The 21387-nt window shown below is 30.7% G+C and overlaps 4 protein-coding genes and 1 long non-coding RNA gene across 15 annotated transcripts; 2 read left to right on the top strand and 3 right to left on the bottom strand.

Annotated features, from left to right (window-relative positions):
- Nucleotides 1–179: 179 nt before the first annotated feature.
- Nucleotides 180–3841, bottom strand: LOC126772330 (delta(14)-sterol reductase TM7SF2). Its single transcript, XM_050492654.1, has 3 exons — nt 2101–3841; nt 1512–1932; nt 180–1203 (listed from the first exon to the last, which is right to left on the bottom strand). The coding sequence occupies exons 1-3, from the start codon at nt 3394–3396 to the stop codon at nt 917–919; spliced, it is 2004 nt and encodes a 667-aa protein (XP_050348611.1). The 5' UTR covers nt 3397–3841; the 3' UTR covers nt 180–916.
- A 4254-nt stretch (nt 3842–8095) lies between these two features.
- Nucleotides 8096–9806, bottom strand: LOC126772418 (uncharacterized). The gene is made up of 4 exons (XM_050492790.1): nt 9583–9806; nt 9179–9384; nt 8904–9067; nt 8096–8440 (listed from the first exon to the last, which is right to left on the bottom strand). Exons 1-4 carry the CDS (start codon nt 9669–9671, stop codon nt 8297–8299), a joined length of 603 nt encoding a protein of 200 aa, XP_050348747.1. The 5' UTR covers nt 9672–9806; the 3' UTR covers nt 8096–8296.
- Nucleotides 9807–10155: 349 nt separating this feature from the next.
- On the top strand, nt 10156–11186 carry LOC126772427 (iron-sulfur cluster assembly scaffold protein IscU). Its single transcript, XM_050492798.1, has 3 exons — nt 10156–10386; nt 10467–10770; nt 10851–11186. The coding sequence occupies exons 1-3, from the start codon at nt 10294–10296 to the stop codon at nt 10922–10924; spliced, it is 471 nt and encodes a 156-aa protein (XP_050348755.1). The 5' UTR covers nt 10156–10293; the 3' UTR covers nt 10925–11186.
- Nucleotides 11187–11831: 645 nt separating this feature from the next.
- LOC126772313 (protein Son-like) lies at nt 11832–20844 on the bottom strand. Of its 11 annotated transcripts, none has more exons than XM_050492616.1 (16): nt 19888–20844; nt 19707–19808; nt 19076–19243; nt 18890–18979; nt 18567–18730; nt 18302–18477; nt 17931–18074; nt 17493–17554; nt 17104–17183; nt 16455–16528; nt 16101–16181; nt 15611–15736; nt 13338–13529; nt 12816–12983; nt 12364–12460; nt 11832–12053 (listed from the first exon to the last, which is right to left on the bottom strand). In XM_050492616.1, the coding sequence occupies exons 1-16, from the start codon at nt 20733–20735 to the stop codon at nt 12019–12021; spliced, it is 2607 nt and encodes an 868-aa protein (XP_050348573.1). In that variant the 5' UTR covers nt 20736–20844; the 3' UTR covers nt 11832–12018. The 11 variants fall into 11 exon arrangements, 8 of the variants coding, with proteins under 8 accessions (XP_050348573.1, XP_050348572.1, XP_050348571.1 ...); XM_050492615.1 differs by having other exon boundaries at nt 18890–19003; XM_050492614.1 differs by having other exon boundaries at nt 18890–19027.
- Nucleotides 14091–15883, top strand: LOC126772452 (uncharacterized). Its single transcript, XR_007669660.1, has 2 exons — nt 14091–14143; nt 15579–15883. It is a non-coding gene; the product is annotated as an uncharacterized LOC126772452 (long non-coding RNA).
- Nucleotides 20845–21387: the final 543 nt, after the last annotated feature.

A 21387-nucleotide genomic window follows, 5' to 3' on the forward strand; every position in this document is an offset into this window, starting at 1 on the left:
TGATTATGTTTACAATTCCAACTTTATCACTGAGAAAATTGTCCATGTTCTAGGTGCTAACAAGATAATTCCTATCAAATCTTAAGAGAAAGAAGTATATTAAAAACTATTATTTTTTCAAATAAAACAATTAAATATTTTTATACAAAATTTTATTTGTAAAACATACATTTTGGAGATTTTTAAAATCGAGGCCTATTTTTGAAACTAAAGGTATGATATAATTTTGAGCATATGCCTGTCGTTTTCTCGAAAATATATTAAATTACTTTTAGGCACATTTTATTATTTTTTATAAAATTATCCTAAAATTATAAAACGCGTACACATTATACAACACCATGTACGTACACTACGACAATGACAACAAGATTTTCATGCATGAAAAAAAAAACAATATAGAAAAATTGTATTCTAAGCCTACAATGTTTTTAATACTTGGTCGATCGATGCGAATGTTGTTTATAATGTGTATGTGTTACATATCTTATATTTATATTATTACACACAACACATATCATTTAAAGTATAATTAAAAGACAGTCAATTTAAAGGAAAACTAAATTAGTTTCCATTTTGTCCGGTGGTAATAGTTATGGCAAGGACATTTTATTCTATTCAAAAATAATGAATGCATAATACATTGATACCACATTCAATTTTATAAGGATTTCATTAAAAATATGTTTATTTAACCTAAGAATAAAAAATTAAATTTAATACATAATGTAAAGTATAAAAAAATCTCTTCAATACAATCTCTTTGTAAAACTAAAATAAAAATAAACTAAACTAAATTAAAAATCGAAAACCACCTTATAATTAATAAATTTTAAGACAATTTATGTGAAGTCAGCATATTGTCTAATATACTATTAACTCCTGTCTGGAATAGATAATTTATCAGCCAGAGAGATTATAATATTTTTGGTATGATAAGAGATGGCACTCGCTTACAATATCTTTGCCAAGCAGCCCCATATCGTCGACGACATCTGTTATGATCCCGCCATGCTCTATGTAAGAATACCAATATAGTTGCCAATGCTGGTACAGCGGCTGTGATATTGCGTGTAAGGACACCGGGCAATGCAAGTGCTATGTGTATCATAATATCACCAGTATAATTTGGATGCCGTAAAATACCCCAAAGGTTGGACACCAGTAGCTTCTTTCCATGAAAAGTTGGCATTGAATCCAAATCTGAAAGAAAATGCATTTAACTTATTTTCATGCTACTATACTAAATATATCTTTACTAGTTACTAGTTCATAATTAACAATAAAATTAAAAGAAAGACATCAACAAACTTGATCAATCCAACAATATTTGTATTTACACTAACAAAATTATCTCATGTGTTAAAAAGTTGTTTCATTTCATTTGTTTTTTAAAAGTAGAGCTAAATAAATAATAATGAAGTCCTTATGAACTATACAAATACCATATACAATTATTTTTAAAGCCATTAAAGGGAAAATATTTATCAAAATATACTAGTTCAACTTACGTGTCAAGCTAGGATGCAGTGGATTTATCCTGAATTCATATTTAATGTTGTTACTGATAAGCATTATAATTAAGCCCAGTAAATACAGCATAGAAGCAGCTATTAGTATATTACTCGATAGTTGTAAATCACTGTCTGCTACATATTTTGATATTGTTGTAAAATAGAAAGGGTAAAGAGCACTTGAAACAATTTGAAGATACCCCAAACCCTCCGATTGCCAATAAAATGTTGTTGTGATTTTTTTCTCTCTCATTATAAAGTATAGCGCATAAACAATTTGCATGGTGCTAAACACCAATAAAGTTGGTTTAATGTGCACTTTGTCTAAAATTTCTGTAAGCTTATCCCATGATATGCTATCAATTTCCGTCAGTTGGATAGAAAAGCCACGTTTGAAGATTAATATTGCAAAAATTAGCTGAAATAATAAATTAAAATCAAAGCATTACTAAAGTAAAAGTGTTTTTATTGCAGTAGATAGTTTAGAAAGAAACTGAATGTTAACTATATTAAAATTTAAACTAATGTAGTGTATTATATAAGATTTACTGCAAAAATTATTAAATTTTCTTTATATTATACTTACAGTACTTATGTTGGATATCCTTGACAGCCATAGTTTCACATTAACCTTCATGAAATAGCAATGTATCTGTCGGCCCATGAAAACATCATATAAAAGTTGTCCAGAAGTAGCATATGGATTTAAGTCTCTACCATCAATTTTCAAACTCTTTATGTGCAATAAAATTATCAGAAACAATGCAATTAGATAAGAAGTTATGGCCATTTTCAAGTAGGATGTCAGAAGCAAATCAATAATCAGATATTTGTAGTAGTCCAAAGCAAATAATATGTTTAAAGTACAGAAACATGAAAAAAAAGCATTGAAACAATACTTCTTTCCTTGTTCGTCAACTTCCTTGGGTCCAAATATTGGTAAAGATAAAAAGATTGCTTGCAAAATAAAATTACTGATTACATAAAGTGATACTTGAGTATTGAACCAGTTCAATATTGATTGCAATTTAAATAATTCCACAAGTGATATGGAAGAGCAAGATTTTGAGCATGATATTAAGATGTAGAAAACTGTCAAGGGTATTAATAAAGATAAGGCTACTGAGCCTATTGTACCACCAAATTCATACCGATTACTTATCAGAGACAGAGTCACACTGCTGCGCAAAGGAGTTGCAAGCTTTCTTGTGACAGATTGAGATTTATCTCTCAGTAAAATTTCGTCAGTATTTTCATCATCTGAATAAGTATCTATAGACTTACTGATTGACTTGCTTATTGATTTACTTAGTGATTTACTGAAGCTTTGTCTTATATCAGGTACACTATCAACAATGTCTTTCAACCGGCTAGATCTTCGTGGGATATTATCGTCAAAATTCTTTCTATTTCTCAGACTGTAAATATCACTTACTGAATGTATACTCTCAAGCCCATTTGTTTGTTCATCACGAACCGTCGACTCTATTTTTGGTATCGTTGCGGGGATATCTTTTATTGAGTTTTCAAAACGCCTAGATCGTGTGCTCTTTAAGTTTTCTATTTTGAAAGACAAGTTTTCTAATCTTATATCGACATCTTTTTTGATGCCAGGTCGTTTAGCAGGAGATTTAGGCACTGACGCTTCCTTTTCTTGTTCTCTAGATTCTTTCACAACTCTCGAAGGTGATTTGCGAGCTGGATATTTAGAGGAAGACTTTCGACTGGGCGATTTACGGGAGGGCGACTTTTGAGTTAAGCGAACGGTTGGGGAACTTTTTCGTTTTCTGGCGGGAGACCGCGTCGGTGATACTCCTTTACGAGTGCGCGGCGGGCTTGTCTCAATAAGACTTTGTCTTATCCGGCCGCTTCTTGTAGACATTATTATTCACCAATGTTCACACAAACCGTTAATCAGCTTTTGATATTAATTGTTAAAATTATGACATGACCACACGCAAAGAATTTCACTTTTACTGATTTACACAAACAAACAAAGTTCAGAGTAGCCGTTATTATTGTTTTTTAAAGAGACCAAAATTAATTCAAGAATCATATATAAAAATATATTATCTGATATAACGTATTCGCAATTCACAATTTATATTCAAGAATCTATGCTATGCCAAGCGTCAACGACGCTCGAATAATTTTGAAAAAAAAATGCTATGATTGGTTTAGAGCAGTTGGCGCTATCAACGACAGCCACGGGAAGTTATGGTTTGCTATCTCCCTCTAGACCATTGGAGAGAAAAAGAAAGCCTATTTCAGTTCTAGCAACCTCAAACAGGGATCCGGTAATCGGATCGTACGATCGTACGTTTTTTTTGTCGCAACATGGATTACGCTATGGTGCATCGAGACATGCGCGGTGAGCATATTAAAAAAAAAACTTTAAAACGGCTTGCTTTATAGTGATAGTAAGATTTTTTTATTAATTGTAAATTTCGTTAATGCTGGGATTTTGCCTCTGCACTTTACTCAAAAGCACTGTCAATTTTGTGATAACTATCACAATACTTGAAAATCTTCAAAACCTTGTTTCCTTTTTTAATTATTATTTAAATTATTAGCCTTTTTAGCATTTATTTATATAATCCCCAGAATATTTAAGTTTAATTAAAACGCCGATATAACGACATTGAAATATTATTTTGATTTGGAAAGTGTCAGCTGTTGGTATGATCACAGACTGGTAAAGAACCAAAACTTAATTATTCCCGTTTAAGCACCAATATAAACATTTAGAATATGAAACGATCTAAACGTGGAAGCTATTTGACGAGCCGGTTGGCCTTTCACGCCGAAGCTTGTGGTTTCGATTCCCACCTAGGGCAGACATTTGTGTACATGAACATGTCTGTTTGTCCTGAGTCTGGGTTTAATTATCTATATAAGTATTTATTTACAAAAGAAACATGGTATATGTAGTATATCAGTTGTCTGGTTTCCAAAGACAAGGCAAAACACACTGATCCATTATCTTTTCAAATATTTTATATATTATCTAATAACTTGTCGCGCTAAAGTGTTAACAAAAGCCTGAGTATTTTAACAACTTGTTCAACGAACACAGACCATTAAATCAAAATTATATTGGTACTTAGCGACTACTGCATGTTGTTGCTCTAGACCAGCGATACTCAACTTTTCTTTATATGGGCCACAAACACGTGTTAGTCATGGTGTCGCGGGCCGCAAACTAAAAATATTTGGATAATGATTTCGGCAGCTTGCGGCATTGTTACAAATTAAATAACTATGAACGGATTTATCACGTTTATTTTAACATTTTTTTATAAATTCCTGACGTTTCAAACACTGCAGTGCCCGTGGTCACAAGCAGTTGTTTAAAAAATGATTTAAAAAATGATTTAAGTATTACATTTTTTTTATTATATGAAATTAGTAAACCTTTTCATGATATTTTTGTCACTCCCATGAAATTACAAAGGAAAATACAATCAGTTTATTAACCGTTAGCGAGTAAAGTCCTATCGTTGTCGTTGGAAAAGTATTTGTTAGTGCGTCAGAGGCCAGAGCAAATAAATTTGGTTTTATTTGATAAAATAATTTTAATAAATAAAATGTTGCTTATGTCTCCTTTCTTGATCCGAAAAAAAGGATATACTTTTGTGAAAGACAAAACTCATCAATAGTCCAGTTAAAATAGACAAAAATAAGTCATAACTTAGCCAAAATTCGCATAGAGCTGAAAATTGGCAGAGACGTTAAATACATTATAATAAATAAAATGTCAAAAATCCCCTGCGATCCTACTTCTGCAAAAAAATGTATTCAGGTCAAACGTACAAAATTAAGGATTTTTATATTATTCTCGAAAACAGTAAGTTTTATAGTGAAAATAGGTTATACAAAAGTTGTAGATTACTTTTTCTCTTACGACTCACCATTCGTGAGATACCAGGGTTTTAATTAAAAAATTCATATTTTACATAATATTCACTAAAATGCAGCTTGTACACGTCATCGGACGTTCAATATAAAAGAAAATAAGAATCTATTGCTTTGTGCTACTCACAAAATAAAACTTGCATAAATTGAATGAGTATTTAAAATAAAAGACTATACTGTCAGTCCCTAACTCCCTTCGTCAGTAACCATTTGATGATGATTGATGCAAGTGTTGAAAGAAATGATAAGTTTTTATAATACTTGAAAGACAAGCAATCTGTGGCAGTCCACGAGCAGTGTCGTAAAATGTACACTCGAAAGTGTAGTATTGTTGCAGCTAAAAGACACCGCGAGACAGAACAAGGTAGTACATCCACGATAAGTCCACCTCATACTAGAGCACGAGTAAGTGAGCCAGATTTCAACTTTAAAATATATTGTTTATTTTGCGGCAATGAAGCAAGTGAAGAAGCTGAAAAGAAGAAAGCGCAGAATGTTCGTCGTAAAATATATAATGTATCTACACTTCAATTTAAAGATTCCATTTTAAAGGTAGCTCGGATTCGTTCTGATGACGTAGCAAAAGCTGTTATTGCCCCCATTGAGATAAATTTGACTTAGTTGCTGCTGGAGCTACCACAATAACTGTTATAATATTTTTCTGAGGCCTACTACGAGATATAAATTCGGTCGTCCCGAATATGATTCAGTGATCTTGGCGATGGAGGAAATATTTCAATACATTGAAAATAATGATTACTGTCAATTTTCATTGCAATAATTAAAAGACATTGGCAAAAATCCAACTATAGATAATAAAACAATGAATAGAAGATTAAAGTTAAAGTATGGTGATAAAATTATTATAACTGAGAAAAAAGGGAGTTTAACAATAATTTGTTTTATTGACAATCAGTACGATATTCTTAATAAAGCTTGGTATAGATAAAAAACAAAATACAAACGAAGAATATTGAAACAAATACAACAGACGAAAATATTTATGATATTAATGAAGAGACAATTGATGCATCCCTTTTCTTAGAACAGTGAACAGAAATTCTGCAAGAAGAAGAAAATGAAGACGAAGAAATAATTGTCGAAGTAGAATTAGACAATTATTTAATATAATAACATTAAATCTGTCATTAAACATCAATAAACTGATCAAATTTTCTTTATTACAATAAATCGTGGAGTATACCTTCTGAGGAAACCACGTTAAAAAAATGCGCCAAATATGTTACCTCATAGGTGGTGCTGAAATGTGTGCATATTATGTAAAATATGAATTTTCTAATGATTAAAACCGCCATATCTCACGAATGGTGGGTCGTAAGAGAAAAATTGACTGGACCATTTTTGTAGAAAATTGTATGATCTACAACTTTTGTTAGATGTATTTTCACAATAAAACTAACCGTTTTCGAGAAAAATGGAAAAAGCCTTAATTTTGTACGTTTGACCTTGAATAAATTTTTTTGACATTTTATTATAAAGGGGATTTTTGACATTTTATTTATAATGATGTATTTAACTTCTCTGCCAATTTTCAGCTCTGCGAATTTTGGCTAAGTCAAATGTCTATTTTGGCTGGACTATAAAACTGGTTTATCATATGTCTGTCATTATTAAACAGGAATGGCACAATATTTACAACAATAATTGTCATCAATGAATATCATGAATAATTTGTAAATATTTGTGATGAAAATCTCTCAACCTCGCCTCACTCAACATTAGCGCCTTTCGCGTTGAATTCAAGCGCTATTCTTATTCTAAAATATTTATATTTTCATCTATATAGAATTCGTCGAAACTTTTCAACAAGACAACGATCCGATGCACACAGCTTACAATACCAAAATGGCTATTGTATAATGTACCCTCCCAATTCCTCCCCTAAAGCTGGACTTGAATCCTATTGAGCATTCGTGAAGTATGCTAGAACATTCAAATAGGAAAAGCCACGCATAAATCTTGTCGATTCGATGCCACAAAGACTGCAGTTAGAAATTAATTCAAAATGATACTCAACAAAGTATTAATTTCATTTTCATTGCAGAACAACTACTGTGTACGAATCTTTTTTTCTGTTTTTTCGGAATCTCTCCATTTCGTTATACTTCTGTTTTCCAAATTAAAATATTCTCATTTATAAGTTATATTTATTTGGAATTATTGAGAGAACAAGAATTAATAATGTTAATTTGTTCAATTCGAAAAAATTACACTATTCTTTGCAAAAAAAAACCAGTATACGAATACTTTTTACACTTGCCATATATATATCTAAAGATAATTTAATTCTCATAGACCATTGTTTTTTTATTTCGGCTCTACACGAAATGGCCCAGTGACTAGAATATGTGAAACTTACGAACATTGCGAGTTAATTGTTACAAAGTAAAATAAATTGATATATAAACAAAATATTTATTTTGAAATGCTTTATGTAGGTAATAAGTATTGTTTTTTACAATTTGCAATTTGAACCAGTAGTAGTAGAGAGATATTACAAGATTATGGCGCTTGCGATAATACGCAGGGCAACGACGTGTTAGCACAGTATGTTAAATAGATTGGTTAGCGAGTTTACATCTCAGTGTTAGAAAAATATTATGGTACTAATGACTAGTAAATCATTAAAATCAAAAGAAAATATGTATGAATTAATTATTTATTGCTTTAACAAAAACTTAATTATAAATATAAAGTGCATAAACTTTGAATGTTTATTATATATAACAAAACTAAGTTTTATTTAATTCATTACGATACAGACAGCTTATTAAATATATATAAAGCTTATTAATTAAATAAATGTTATTGTAACATTAATAATTTGTAGAATGCCACATTTACTTTTACCAATATTTTTCAAGCGACTTTACCAAGTCCAATGGATCAGTTTTGGGGCCATGTCTTTCAACAGGGATTCCATTTTTGTCAACAATGAATTTAGTGAAATTCCATTTGATAAAACTGCCCAAAGTACCTCCTTGTTTGTTCTGAAACAAAAGGGTATTTTATATGATAACCAGTCATAGTAATGTAAGTTACAAATTATAGCCAACAATAAAAATTCAAGGCTACTAAAGATCAATAAGTAAAACATGACAATTTAAATGAATAGTTAATATGTAAATGGAGTAAATGCTGCATAGTCTATATTGATTCTTGTTTATTTGTAGATTTGAACTTTCAGATAAGATAATGTCTATAAGCAGAAATAATGTAATAAAAATTTGTTTTAAATATATTGGCATTGAAATAAGAAGCTAGTAATAAATTAGACTTCATCATTTAAATTTATTCAAAACATAAAATTTAATACATTCAGTTATTTTAAAGAATTTACATCATTTTTATTGATAAGGACATTTTAATCTATACTTATTCATTAAAATAAGTTTGAAGACATTTAGTAAGATTTGTAATTATCTTACAGATAACAAATTTTACAGTACTTACCTTTAAAAATTTCCACAATGGGTGTGCTGAATCACCATTGACATCGATCTTTTCAAACAAATCAAATTTGACCTTCCTGTCACTTGCAAAGCAAACTATTTCTTCAGAATTTCCAGGTTCTTGACCAGCAAACTGGTTACATGGGAATGCCAAAATGCGTAATCCTACACAAAGTAACAAATGTATTGTTATATTGCTTTTTTCTTACCATGTAGATATTGGAAAAATAAAATGTTTATTTATTATGAACTGCATATAATATATTAAGAACTCACCTTTGCTTTCAGCATATTGATCAAAAAGTTCATTGAGTTGTTTATAATTGTTCGCAGTAAGACCACACTGAGAAGCAACATTAACGATGATACAAACGTGACCTTTATATACCTCAAGTTTAATGTCTTCTCCTTTGATGTTTTTTACTGTAAATTCATGGATGCTCGTTGCATTTTTATAATCAGGATTATTTACTGCCATATTTCTGTTGACGGATTAATATTATACGTAGTAGTTAAAATGAAATAACAAATATCATAAGAGTATATAACTAAAAAGTTTTTTAAAATATTGTTGTGCAATGTAAACAAATAATATACCGGTCACCGGTTCGTTATTATATAATAATGACGCATTTGTGAATTTATTTTATTATTTTACGCATTATTGAATAGGTACTTACACAGTACTTAGTTGAACTCGAGCTAAGCAAAGTAGATTTCCGAAAGCAGGCACAACAAGCCTTGATATCGTTCTAAATCCGATTGTCATGTTATTGATTTAAACTTTTTTTTAATACCCAACTTCTACCGAGTGATTCTGAGGTGCATTTAAATAGACAGGTAGTTGTTGCTGATATAATTTACATGAACATTGTTTGTTTTAATAAAAATAGTTTTAATATTTTTATGATTATTATATTTTTAAGTATAAATAAAGTATTTTATAAAAAAAAAAGATATCTAAGCGCATAATATTTAATGAATAATCGATACTAAGTATCGATACATCAAATTTTGTAAAGGAAGAAATATATAGCGATATAGTAGTAAAATTGCTAATACTCTAGCTGCAACAAAATTGAAGAATGTTTAATATTGCTCTAATATTCTTGACAAGAATATCAATATATTATGCACTGAAGAGCCTTCAAGAATCGTCGATTTTTCGATAAAGTTTTAACTATCAAAGAATCGTTTAGGTATCAATTTCTCTTTTTTTGACTTTGACGTATATTTGACAAGTTGACAACTATATACCCAGTATTCAACTAGGTACCTTCTCAATAGACATTGTTCTAAGCAAATCGGTAATTCGAAACAAGCTGCAAATTAAAAAAAGATTCTAAGGTTTAACTTAATTCAAGTAACAATTCTTACATCTTTCATTAACTATGGCTTTCTTGTTGTCTAATATATGTAAATGTCTGTGTATGAGAAACCGCTCTGCACTTAACGTCGTACAAACTGCGTCGTATCATGCCAATGTAAGTTTTTCACGTTCAATGCCAAGGTTTATCGATTTATCTCGTATGCAAAATTTTTATAGTTAATTTATATTTTGTAGGTAATCGACCATTACGAAAATCCTCGCAACGTTGGGTCCTTGGATAAAAAGGACAAAAATGTAGGAACAGGTTTAGTGGGTGCTCCTGCTTGTGGCGATGTTATGAAATTGCAGATAAAAGTTGACGACGACGGTAAAATCATTGATGCCAAATTTAAAACGTTTGGATGTGGTTCAGCAATTGCTTCAAGTTCTCTAGCCACTGAATGGGTTAAAGGCAAAACTGTAGATGAAGCTTTGAGATTAAAGAATACAGACATTGCTAAGGAACTTTCGCTGCCTCCAGTCAAGCTGCATTGTTCTAGTAAGTTTAATTCTACATTATTCATTTTAATTTATAAGACTAATTGCATAATAATTTATTTCTCACTATTTTATTTAAAGTGCTTGCTGAGGATGCTATTAAGGCTGCACTCTCGGACTACAGGATCAAGAAACAAGAAGCTGATAAGAAATAAATTAAATATGTAGTTTTAGGTAATGTTTGGAACAGATCTGTGATTGTAAAGGGAAATATCTGGTTATGAAAATATAGAGAATAGTCTAAGCATTACATGTTTACATCTTTGAAAATTATATCAATGTCATAATGTGTTGTAATAATAGAATCTGGAAATCATATATTCCAAAATTTATGTAGAATTCCCTGTCTTAGTAATATTAATCAATTGTTATGTTAGATAATAAATTATGTCACTAATAAAATGGTTTATTAATTTATTTCTAATTGTTTTTAAAGGAGCAGGTACCATTTCAATGAAACTATAATGTTTAAACAATTTAAGAAAAATGTTTAATTACTAAATATAACTTTTTCTTTGTTTTCATAAACTACAGTATAAAAGTCATAAATTTCTATATGCTGCAAATGTTTTATTAGCTAAGACACTGCACTTCTGAAATTTTTCAAACCTATGGGAGTAATGTTTTGGAAACTAGTATGTTTTTTGTCTAATTATTGTGGCACAACCTTATAAATATAGAAATGATTAAATTTATGTTACCAGTTACACTTGCAAATTTAATTAAGTTTTTCATACTGGGCTTAATACAAGCTCTAAAAATAATTATTCTATTACATAATTGCAGCTACTGATCAAGGCATGGGAAGTATATTTGTAAATATGCTTAGATTTATTTAATACAGATGTATTCAAAGTAAAATTTTTGTGTTATGATCTAAGCAAGAACAAGGGAATTATTTTCAACCTAATCAGATACATGTAAATTTGTAGAAATTGAATCTGAGCAGAAAAGCTCATAAAATTAGGCATCAAAATTATCAATTAACACATACTGTAAAATTCATATTAAGTCCCATTATTTTTATTTTCTGTTAAAAGTATATTTAAATAAAACAGCCTGAGGATTTTAATTAATTTATTATTCTAACTGCTTGGTCTAATGACCAATGAAGTTGTTGGGTTCTTCAATCTTGAAATTTTCTGTAGCAGCCCGGAGTTGAGCAGCCAGTTTTATACAGCACAGCTTTGAGAAGTGTACTGTAAAGTTGTTGGTTTGTTCTCTCTGATTGTGTTCCATTACTATCCCATCAGTTGGCTAGCTCTCGAAATTGGCTACAGTTGCCTAAGTTCAGGAGTACATTATAATATATTAGAGGAGTATTTTTACTTTATATTAATATAAAGAAAGTATAAAAAAATATTCTATTATCATATTTTTACCAATATTTAGCAAAGAATGTTCTGTGAAGAAATTAAGAATATAATTTAAATACACAAAGAACTTTATTGGGTGGAAATTTAAAGAATTTTATGCTTGAATTTAATAATTGCCTGGTATGTAATAATGTTATTCATTATTTAAAAAAAAACATATACAACATTTATTATAATATAAATGTAAAAGTTAAGTCTTATTTTCTAAGTTACAATGCCTAATTTTTGTAGGGCAAGTTGCGCTGCATCAGCTTTCGCTTGCTTCTTGTTTGCACTGGCCACTGCAGGCTGATACTCAACACCTGCAACCTTTACCTTTAAAAAAATTTGAAACAGGTTATTTCTTCAGTTCAATTTTTTTTAATTTTCTCCATATGTTTTCCTAAAACAATTCATGTTAGGAAATCAAGCAAATTAAAACATAGTGGTGGTGCCCGGATTGATTTTGAAGAAAATAAGTATTAAGATTTCTGACTTTAAAAAAATATATATTCATGATATATTTCAATGAGATTAATGAAACTTTATTAAAAAGAAACTTAGAATTCATGGAATATGTGATGTGGAAAAACATTTGGGAAGATACAAAAATATGCTAGAAATGGCAATGGTTGTGATGTAAACTTTTAATTACAAATTTTATATGGTTGCATACTAATTTAGAACAAACCTTGAAAAGAAAATTTTTTTTATGATCAGGACCACATTCAAAACACAAATTATATTCGGGCGGTCCGAGTTTCTGTTTTGAGCAATATTCTCCTAGTAAAGATACAGGATGTTTTCCACCAGCCACTAATGGAGCAGAGCCTCTACGCCCCAAACGTTGGGGTTTAATCTGAAAAATTAAAAAAAATCTGAATTAATACCAACATCATCATCAGTCAGCTTCCTTTTGTTCCAATTATTGTTTTATTTATTTCAATTAGGTATCAAAGTGACTATATACAGTTCTAATTAAACAATATATATTGATTAGTCATAGAATTTAAGATGTGTTTTCATTATTGGCTGGATCGCTCCCTTTTTTAGCCGGCACAATTCAATATATTTTAAATTATATATCTATTAATTTGTAAGCCAATTGAGGTTTTAAATTTAAATAAAATATAAATATTTTGTATGGCAGCACAGCTGTACCACACAACATTACAGCAATATATTTGCATGCATAAGAGTTTGATATACTTACACTTTTTCCATGTCTGCTACTGACTTCTTCTTTGGATGTCAAACCTCTTGTGTCCAACTTAACTTCTAAAAGAAGAGGTTGTAATGTTCCTGTTCCTTCTTTGCCCAAACCTTGTCCGGGGGTCCAACCCATCTTCTGAAGGAGTTGCATCCCCATACCGCCTTCAACAGGCGCAGCACGAACTAGTTGATCCTATGTTCAAATACTCAATTCAATAATAATTACAAACTAAATTCTTTACACAAAAATAAACTGTTTTGATTTTGTGTATTTATTAGTTGTACCTATAAATTCCCTCGAATTGTAAGACATTTAAGTTTATTCCTACCATAAAACACAACACAAGTATTTCACTTTTCAATGACATATTTTTTATGTATATCTTCTCTTGTACGATTTTCTTCCCTTTTGTGTTCCTTACCTTTGCAGCGGGTACATTATTTGCACCTATGGTCGACGGCGGTGCGTCTATCGAAGTGCTCGCGTCTCCTTATCTTTTAAAAGCTGCAACAAATATTCACGATTTCCCCATTTAGGTCTAGTTTTTCTTGAAGCCCGTTTTATTTTATCCAATAAATCACTAGACTAGAATGATTAATGTACATGGACTGACTAAGTTAAACAGTGCTTGGGCTAGTTGGCAAGTTGGGCAATCACTGCGAAATGGATCCATAAAAGAAAATTAATTTTAATAAACACATTTTGCACAACAAGCGAGGCGAAACACGAAGCGAATGACGGACGTCTATTTAACCGACGTGTGTGCTCGTGACTCGTCTCGCCTCTCGCGGGAATGTGGGAAATTGGTATCAAATATTTTTATTAAAAATTTTAAATAATGAAATCGTGTTAACTTTTTTTATAATAACTCTACTCTTGAGTTAATGTATTTCTATACTGTTTTTTATTAGCCAGTCATATAAGGGGAAAACTGAATATCTGTATGCAATAATGGCAATGATAAATGACATGCCATAATCTATGGCATGAAAATTACCATCTTGTGCTATTACAGTAACTTATAGTGTAATGAGCGAACTACAAAAGTTCTCTCTTTACACGTGACGTGAGTAAATCGGGGTTTTTACTAGATGGTTACAACAACATTAGCTGCAAGTCACTCACTATTTAAAGTTTTTTTAATGAAGTAATGAATATTTTATTTGTACACATTTGAAATTTTGAAATGTGCAAAAAATATTTTATATAACCTATATATATATATATATTTATTTAAAAATTTGTTGAAATAATTATTATAATACAAGTAGTATTCATAATAATTTAGAAAAGGAAATTCTCGTAACGTGTGTGTATGCTGAAAAAATTATGGCTTTGCTTCGCCAGAGTGAAATTCGTCGATAAAATTTAATCAAGTAAAGCACAGTAATACACTACGTATTACTGCTAACACTGTACATATTATGAAAACGTGACGTGTTACAGCGAGCTCTAGAAATTGGACGCATTAAAAAATGTTTAATAGAGCTAGCGAAGTGGGCGGGAAATTCTATTAACATATAAAAAAAACCTAATGTTAAAAGCAATGTTGTCATGACCATCACAAAATATTAATAAAGTCAGAAAGAATAATACATAGTATTATAATTTCTGACTGAGGCCGCCGGACCATTGAGTAGATAACCCGTATCCCGAACGGCGATCCGAGCTGAAAGAAAAGTTATTTAGAGTATCGCAGTATTAAACAGAACCTATGGCTTTTGATTGTAAACATAAATATAGAAAAAAAAGTATAATGTAATCATCGTGTGTGTGAAAGAATATTTCATATTGATATAAAAATACGATTTGAAATTGAAAGGTTTTTTTTATGGTTATATATTGAAATAAGATTTAAAAAATTAAATAAAAAGTGTACTGCAGGATTAAAACACTTCGCCAGGTTCTATTTGATACTGTTGGTTTAAAGCATACAAATAACAAATCGATATTACTGGGTCACCAACCTTGGTTATCACATTGTGATACCATAAGTTTTAGGATTGCTTCGAGTTCTGTTAATTTTTTATATAATTTTACAATATATTACAAGTAATATAGTAATAGAATTACATAATTAATTAAATATACTATACAGAGTAAGTTTCCTAAATCCCTAATATATTAATATTCGAAATACCGAATGCAGACGACGGCGTGAATATTATATAAACGCCATTCCAAGTCTCATAATATAAACATTGGTCTGCCACTACTGTCTGTAGGTTATATAATTGGTAGGTAAAGCTGTGGAGGTGGTTCGTGGGCGGTACCTTCTTGGCCCAGGCCTGCGTGCCGCTGGCGAGCTCGCGCGGCGTGAGGATGTGCGCGCCCGTGGAGCCCGTGAACTGGCCCGGCCGGCTCTCCTTCGTCCAGCCGAACTGCGGGATCGACATGTCCTTACGGATCGACCATATTTCGTGCCATATTAATTATCTTTCGTTGTAAAATATGTTTATTTTTCGAGCTTATTAAGTCTATTGGATAATACATATGAAGCTTTTTAAAATAAATTATTTTTTATGTAAAACAAAAATGGAAAAGAACGATTCGGTCTATGAATATATAGATCCCAAGCGAGAATTAAAAACAGCAGTCATGACGACTGCTCGGATTAATTAGAAATAAGCAATGTATAGAAATTTAATTTTTTTTATATTTTGTTGTGGATTAGTGCATGTTCTATGTTAATCGAATTTATAATTAAATCATAAATTTATAATGAATACTGATTTCGAGACAAAATAAAAAAAAAATACTTACGCCTTGTGTACTATCTAATTCATTTTGTTCTTGTTCTTTACGAATCATTAGTAACTTCTGTGAAACGATCGACTCCACGTCCTACAAAAATATATACTTTGATTAACGAATTCTGAATTTTACTTTTCTAATTTATTAGAACCATATACTTAATATTATAAATGCGAGAGTAACTCTCTCTCTTTCTTACGCTTTCACGGCTAAATCATTAAACCGATTTTGATGAAATTCGGTATGAAGCAAGCTTGGATCCTGAGGAAGGCCATAGGCTATACTTTTTTTACCTAATAGCTGCCCCTCTGCCTCTTATACAAGCTAATTAACTATAATTCGAATATTCGATGAATAACTCACAATCATTGGAGAATCAACTCCAGGGGGATATGCCTGCGGACCGGGAGCAGGTAAAGCAGGAACAGATGATAACTCTGAAAAATAATAATATGCGAAATATTCGTAAAATAAAGAAATAGAAAATATAGTATATTTTCTATTTCTTTATATTATCTAGTGATTCGATACTGGTCGTTTTATGTGTACAAAACCAAAATATAATCTTCATCTAGCCTTCATTTACTAAATAATTCAACATGGCTTCATTATAGATATATGATAATGTATAAAATTTAAATATTATTTCAGTTTAGACAAATTGTTTATACATGTATTAAATTATTTCTTTTCTCGATGTGGTGATCAATGTCACCACATGGTTATCAAAACTATAGAATTGAATACTTTATTTTAGTAAACTCTTACAAGCACTTTTGAAACGCCGATTTAAAGTTAACTTAAAGTAGAGCTACCAGCATTTCGGATTGTATGATATAATCAGATACAATTTATCGTATACATCCCATATAATAACTTCTCGCTTTTTTTTAAAATAATTAATTGTTAAAGGAAACATAATAGTATTTGCATTATTATTATTGAATCGATTTGCTAAAACAATAATAAGAATTAATGGGCGTGTTTTATATGATTAAAATTAAATACTTACGACTTCCAGTTGTAAAACTCTTCAAGTATGAAGGTGTTGTTGACGACGGCGCAGGAAGCGCCAATGGGGCAGAACATATACTAAAATAAAAAACAATTTCAAAACAACGAAACGATTTTGTTGAAGAGAAAACAATTAAAGGTATTCAATCTTTTATCAATAATTTATTGCATTAATAATAAAATTTTCTGTATTGTTTTTTAGTCTTTACTCAAAGAATTATCGTAAAATTTTTAGTACTTTTAGATACATACATACATTGTTAAAAAAACAATATATGAAGTAAGAAAAGCCATAAAAGGCGTAGATTTTATTATTTATTTTAAGTAATTACAACACCTTAACCATATGTATGGGTAGATAATATAATATAAAACAGCTCAAGATACCTCAATGTCTCTGGAGGCGTAGTGGATCTTGTTGGAGATTTGGAATTCAGTTTTGCGACTTGCTGCAATAACAATAAAAAAAATACTTTTGTAGCTTTTAGTATGACAAAACTTTGTAATTTGATCATATCTTAAAGTGTGAAATGTATATCATGGTAATATACAGCCTCATTGGTATTATGGTTAGATCAGGATCAATTTATCGATCATAGGTTCATAATTATTCTTTGTTGAGGACTTGTGAAGCCTGTACATAGTAAGTAGATCCTGAGCCTGATCTCTCTGTGTTTATATCTGATTGCTTTCCTATCAACGTTTGTACATTCAATCTTCTTGATGATTTCCATCATATCTCATGATGCAAATTGGGTAAGAAGCCAAATATAAAATTAGTACTAAGATTAGATTAAGATAAGATTTTAATTGTATTAAAATTACCATATCTCTTTTAGGTGAAACAGGAACCCATTCTGATGCTTTTTCTCTGTGCTGTGTACCAGAAGAGACGGGAAACTGTAGTCGAAGTTCCTCTTTATTGGCTATTGGCACTACAGAGGACTTTGCTGGCAGTGGGGCCCCACCCTGTAATAGTAATATTACAATGTTTTATTTAATCTAGCTGTGACTTTGTTTGTGTAAAATTAATTATACTGTGCTCTGACTGTGATCATTAAAAGTTTTAATAAAAAAATTTTATTATTAAAACTCTCCATATTAAGTTATCATATTTTTATAATTTTTCTATTAATATGTCATGAAGAAATAGTACCTATTTATTTATATTATTACATTCTTATTATTAAACTTACTCTTATATTCATAACAATGGGGGCCTTTTCTTTAACTAAGAAGGGATGGTGAAATGCTATAGTATCTTCATTCTCACTCATGTTGTCATCATTAGAGGAGACGGATGATAGTTCACCCAGTGCTTCCTTTTTTGATAGATGTTTGCAGAAGTCTGTCAGTTCATCCACAGATTTGCCTGTGTAAATGAAGTAAAATGTTATCTTTTATAATTGAAGGCTGAACGAGTATCTCAGTGTCAGTTATAAGTCGTATAAAGAAAGTTACCTCCAGATTGTATGGCAGCCATGACTTGATTTCTCGTGTGTGGAGGTAATACAGCTGCTCCAGCTGGTACAGCTCCATTTTTAAGCATGTTAATTGCATTTCGCCTTGCTACTTCAAGAAGACGTTTCTTTTCACTATCAGCTAATTTTACACCTGTTGGTGATCTACAACATAAAGATGAGTATGATACAATTTTTGCAAGAATGTAATACTTATCTAAAACAATTTATCTTTCAATTCCAGGATTATAAGGACATAAATGAAATTTAGTTTTAAGTTAATAATTAATAAATAAATCGAGGAATGTGGTTAATATAGATTACCTTGATCTCCGACTCCTATGCCTGGGTGAATAATGTCGAGATCTATGTTTTGATTTTGATGAGGATCTATGTCGTGCTTTCGAGGAGGATCTATGTCGTGCTTTCGAGGAGGATCTATGTCGTGCTTTCGAGGAGGATCTATGTCGTGCTTTCGAGGAGGATCTATGTCGTGCTTTCGAGGACGACCGATGTCGCGATTTTGAGGAAGACCTGCGACGTGATCTAGACTTAGATCTTCGTTTAGATCTAGATCTATGCCTGGAGCGACTTCTGCGCCTGGACTTTGACCTTGATCTATGGCGTCTCCGCCGTGATGTAGAGTGAGATCTTGATCGCCTTGACTTGCTTGTGGATCTGCAATAAGTTATTGCAGACTGGCTATTGAAATATGTACACAAATAATCAACTTGTTGTATTTCTTTCATGATTCTATAATGGAAATATAATGTAGTTTACTTTAATTTGTCTCCTTTGGTATAATACTTGTGCATGTTCAATCAACCATATGACATACACATATACTTGCGTATGTCATATGGTTGATTTAAACATTTTACATGAAAATTTGTTTCCTTTAAAATGGTATCTTTTAACATAAGCTAAGCTCGTAGCAGGATTTATAATAGTTTTTTTATAAACTATTTTATGTATTTTGTATACTAAATATCCTTTAATTTAATGGAGTAACTGAAATTAAAATAACAATAGGTATTATGGGACTGATGTGCCTGTGTAGGACAAATATTCCTAAATTAAATAAAGAAAAAAAAGTAGGTATTTCATGGTTAAAAAACACAGTAAGTTACACATATTTAACCTCTTTCTGGATCTACTCCTTTCTTTTTTTGAAGGCTTGTTTGTACTTTCTGGTTGCTTTTGTTTTGTGGAAGACTTATCTTCATTGCTCAATTTATCAGGACTGTAAACAAAATTTCTAAGTTATTTTAGGTGTGTTATTAATACACATTATACAATTGAGATTATTATAAGATACATACACTTTGACTTCCTCAGCAGCCTGCTGTTTTAAGATACCACCAGGATCTGAAGACTTGGGGAATTGTGAATTAGGCTCCTCGTCTTTTTCTAAGCTACTTGATGAATCAGTATATTCACCCTCTTCAACCTTTTCAGCTTTCTTTCTTGCTTCTTCTTCGGCTTTTTTAACTGTTTCTTCAAACACTGCACTAAATTTTAAATTTTTTATTTGAATCTTTCCTTTTGCCTTATCGCTTTCTGTAGTGGAATCTACCTTTTTATCTAGCTGTAATCGAAGATCATTGGATTCAAGTTTTATTACCTTTGGAGATTCAGGCATTGGTATCATACTTGCATCTATATTCAAAGAGGAATTCTTATTGTTCGAATCTACGGTCTTAATAGATACCTTATTTTCAAGCACTCTATCAATTTTGGTTTCTTTTTTGATTTTAGTTTCAGGTTTGAATTGGATAGATTCTTTTTTTATTTTTGTTTTAAGTGATTCTGTTTTAGGTTTTATTTCGGGTGTTCCAGAACGGCCGATTGAAGGAGATCGTATTTCTTTTCGTTTTTTTGATTTAGCTTTTTTTCTCTTCTTTCTTTTATGAGAATATTCGCTTTTGTCGGAGTCACTTCCAGAGCTTACACTACGACTACGTTTCTTTTTATCTTTTTTATGTTTCTTTTTACTTTTTTTAGACTTTTTATGAGAAGTTTCGTCAATTTTCGGTGGGTCGGCATTAAAGGCACTAAAAAGTTCGGAAAGTATCTCACTCGAGGACTTGGTGGTGTCATCTTTCTTTCGTTCTGGTGTCGTCTTTTCCCTTTTAATTAACATTTCTATTTTATTAATTAAAGAAGCCATATTGATTGATTGAAATATAGTATAGAAAATATTATACACACATTTTGTTTTCGTTCATAAGCAAAACATTAATAATTACATCAAACAAACCTCCATTTTATAGTTTTGACATTTTGTTTCCAGATTAAAAAAAAATTGTCATTATTTATATACAGATACATATAAAAGTCCGTAAATAAGGCACTGCATACACTATCAATAACTTATTATTTTATTTTTAAAGACGTAAAACGGTAATTGTAAAGTTTTAATATAAGCTATGACATGAATTTGACATATAAAAAACATATAGCAAATTGGTTTTGCTTTACGATATTTTAATACTAATGGTCCTAGTCGAATCTTAGCAACAGCAAGAGTTTTAAAAATTGTGTTTTTTTTTTAATATAAAATTTTTGATTTATTAAATCGCAAAAATAAAAAATTAAAGTCGCCTATTCTTTCTTAGAGCTTGTTTAGTTTTGTACAAAAACGCACATCTTCACATTTTGTGAAGATTTGCGTTTACAAAACTAAAATTATACAGCCACCCCACATGCCATCGTCAGTAATAAATAAACAAATATTTTTCAATAATTAATGCGGGGTCTGAGGATTAGTACGCTCCCCACGGTTCTCTCTCACCTTGCTCTCTATGATCGACTGCACAAAG

This window comes from Nymphalis io, chromosome 12, assembly GCF_905147045.1.
Source record: "Nymphalis io chromosome 12, ilAglIoxx1.1, whole genome shotgun sequence".
NCBI lineage: Eukaryota > Metazoa > Arthropoda > Insecta > Lepidoptera > Nymphalidae > Nymphalis > Nymphalis io.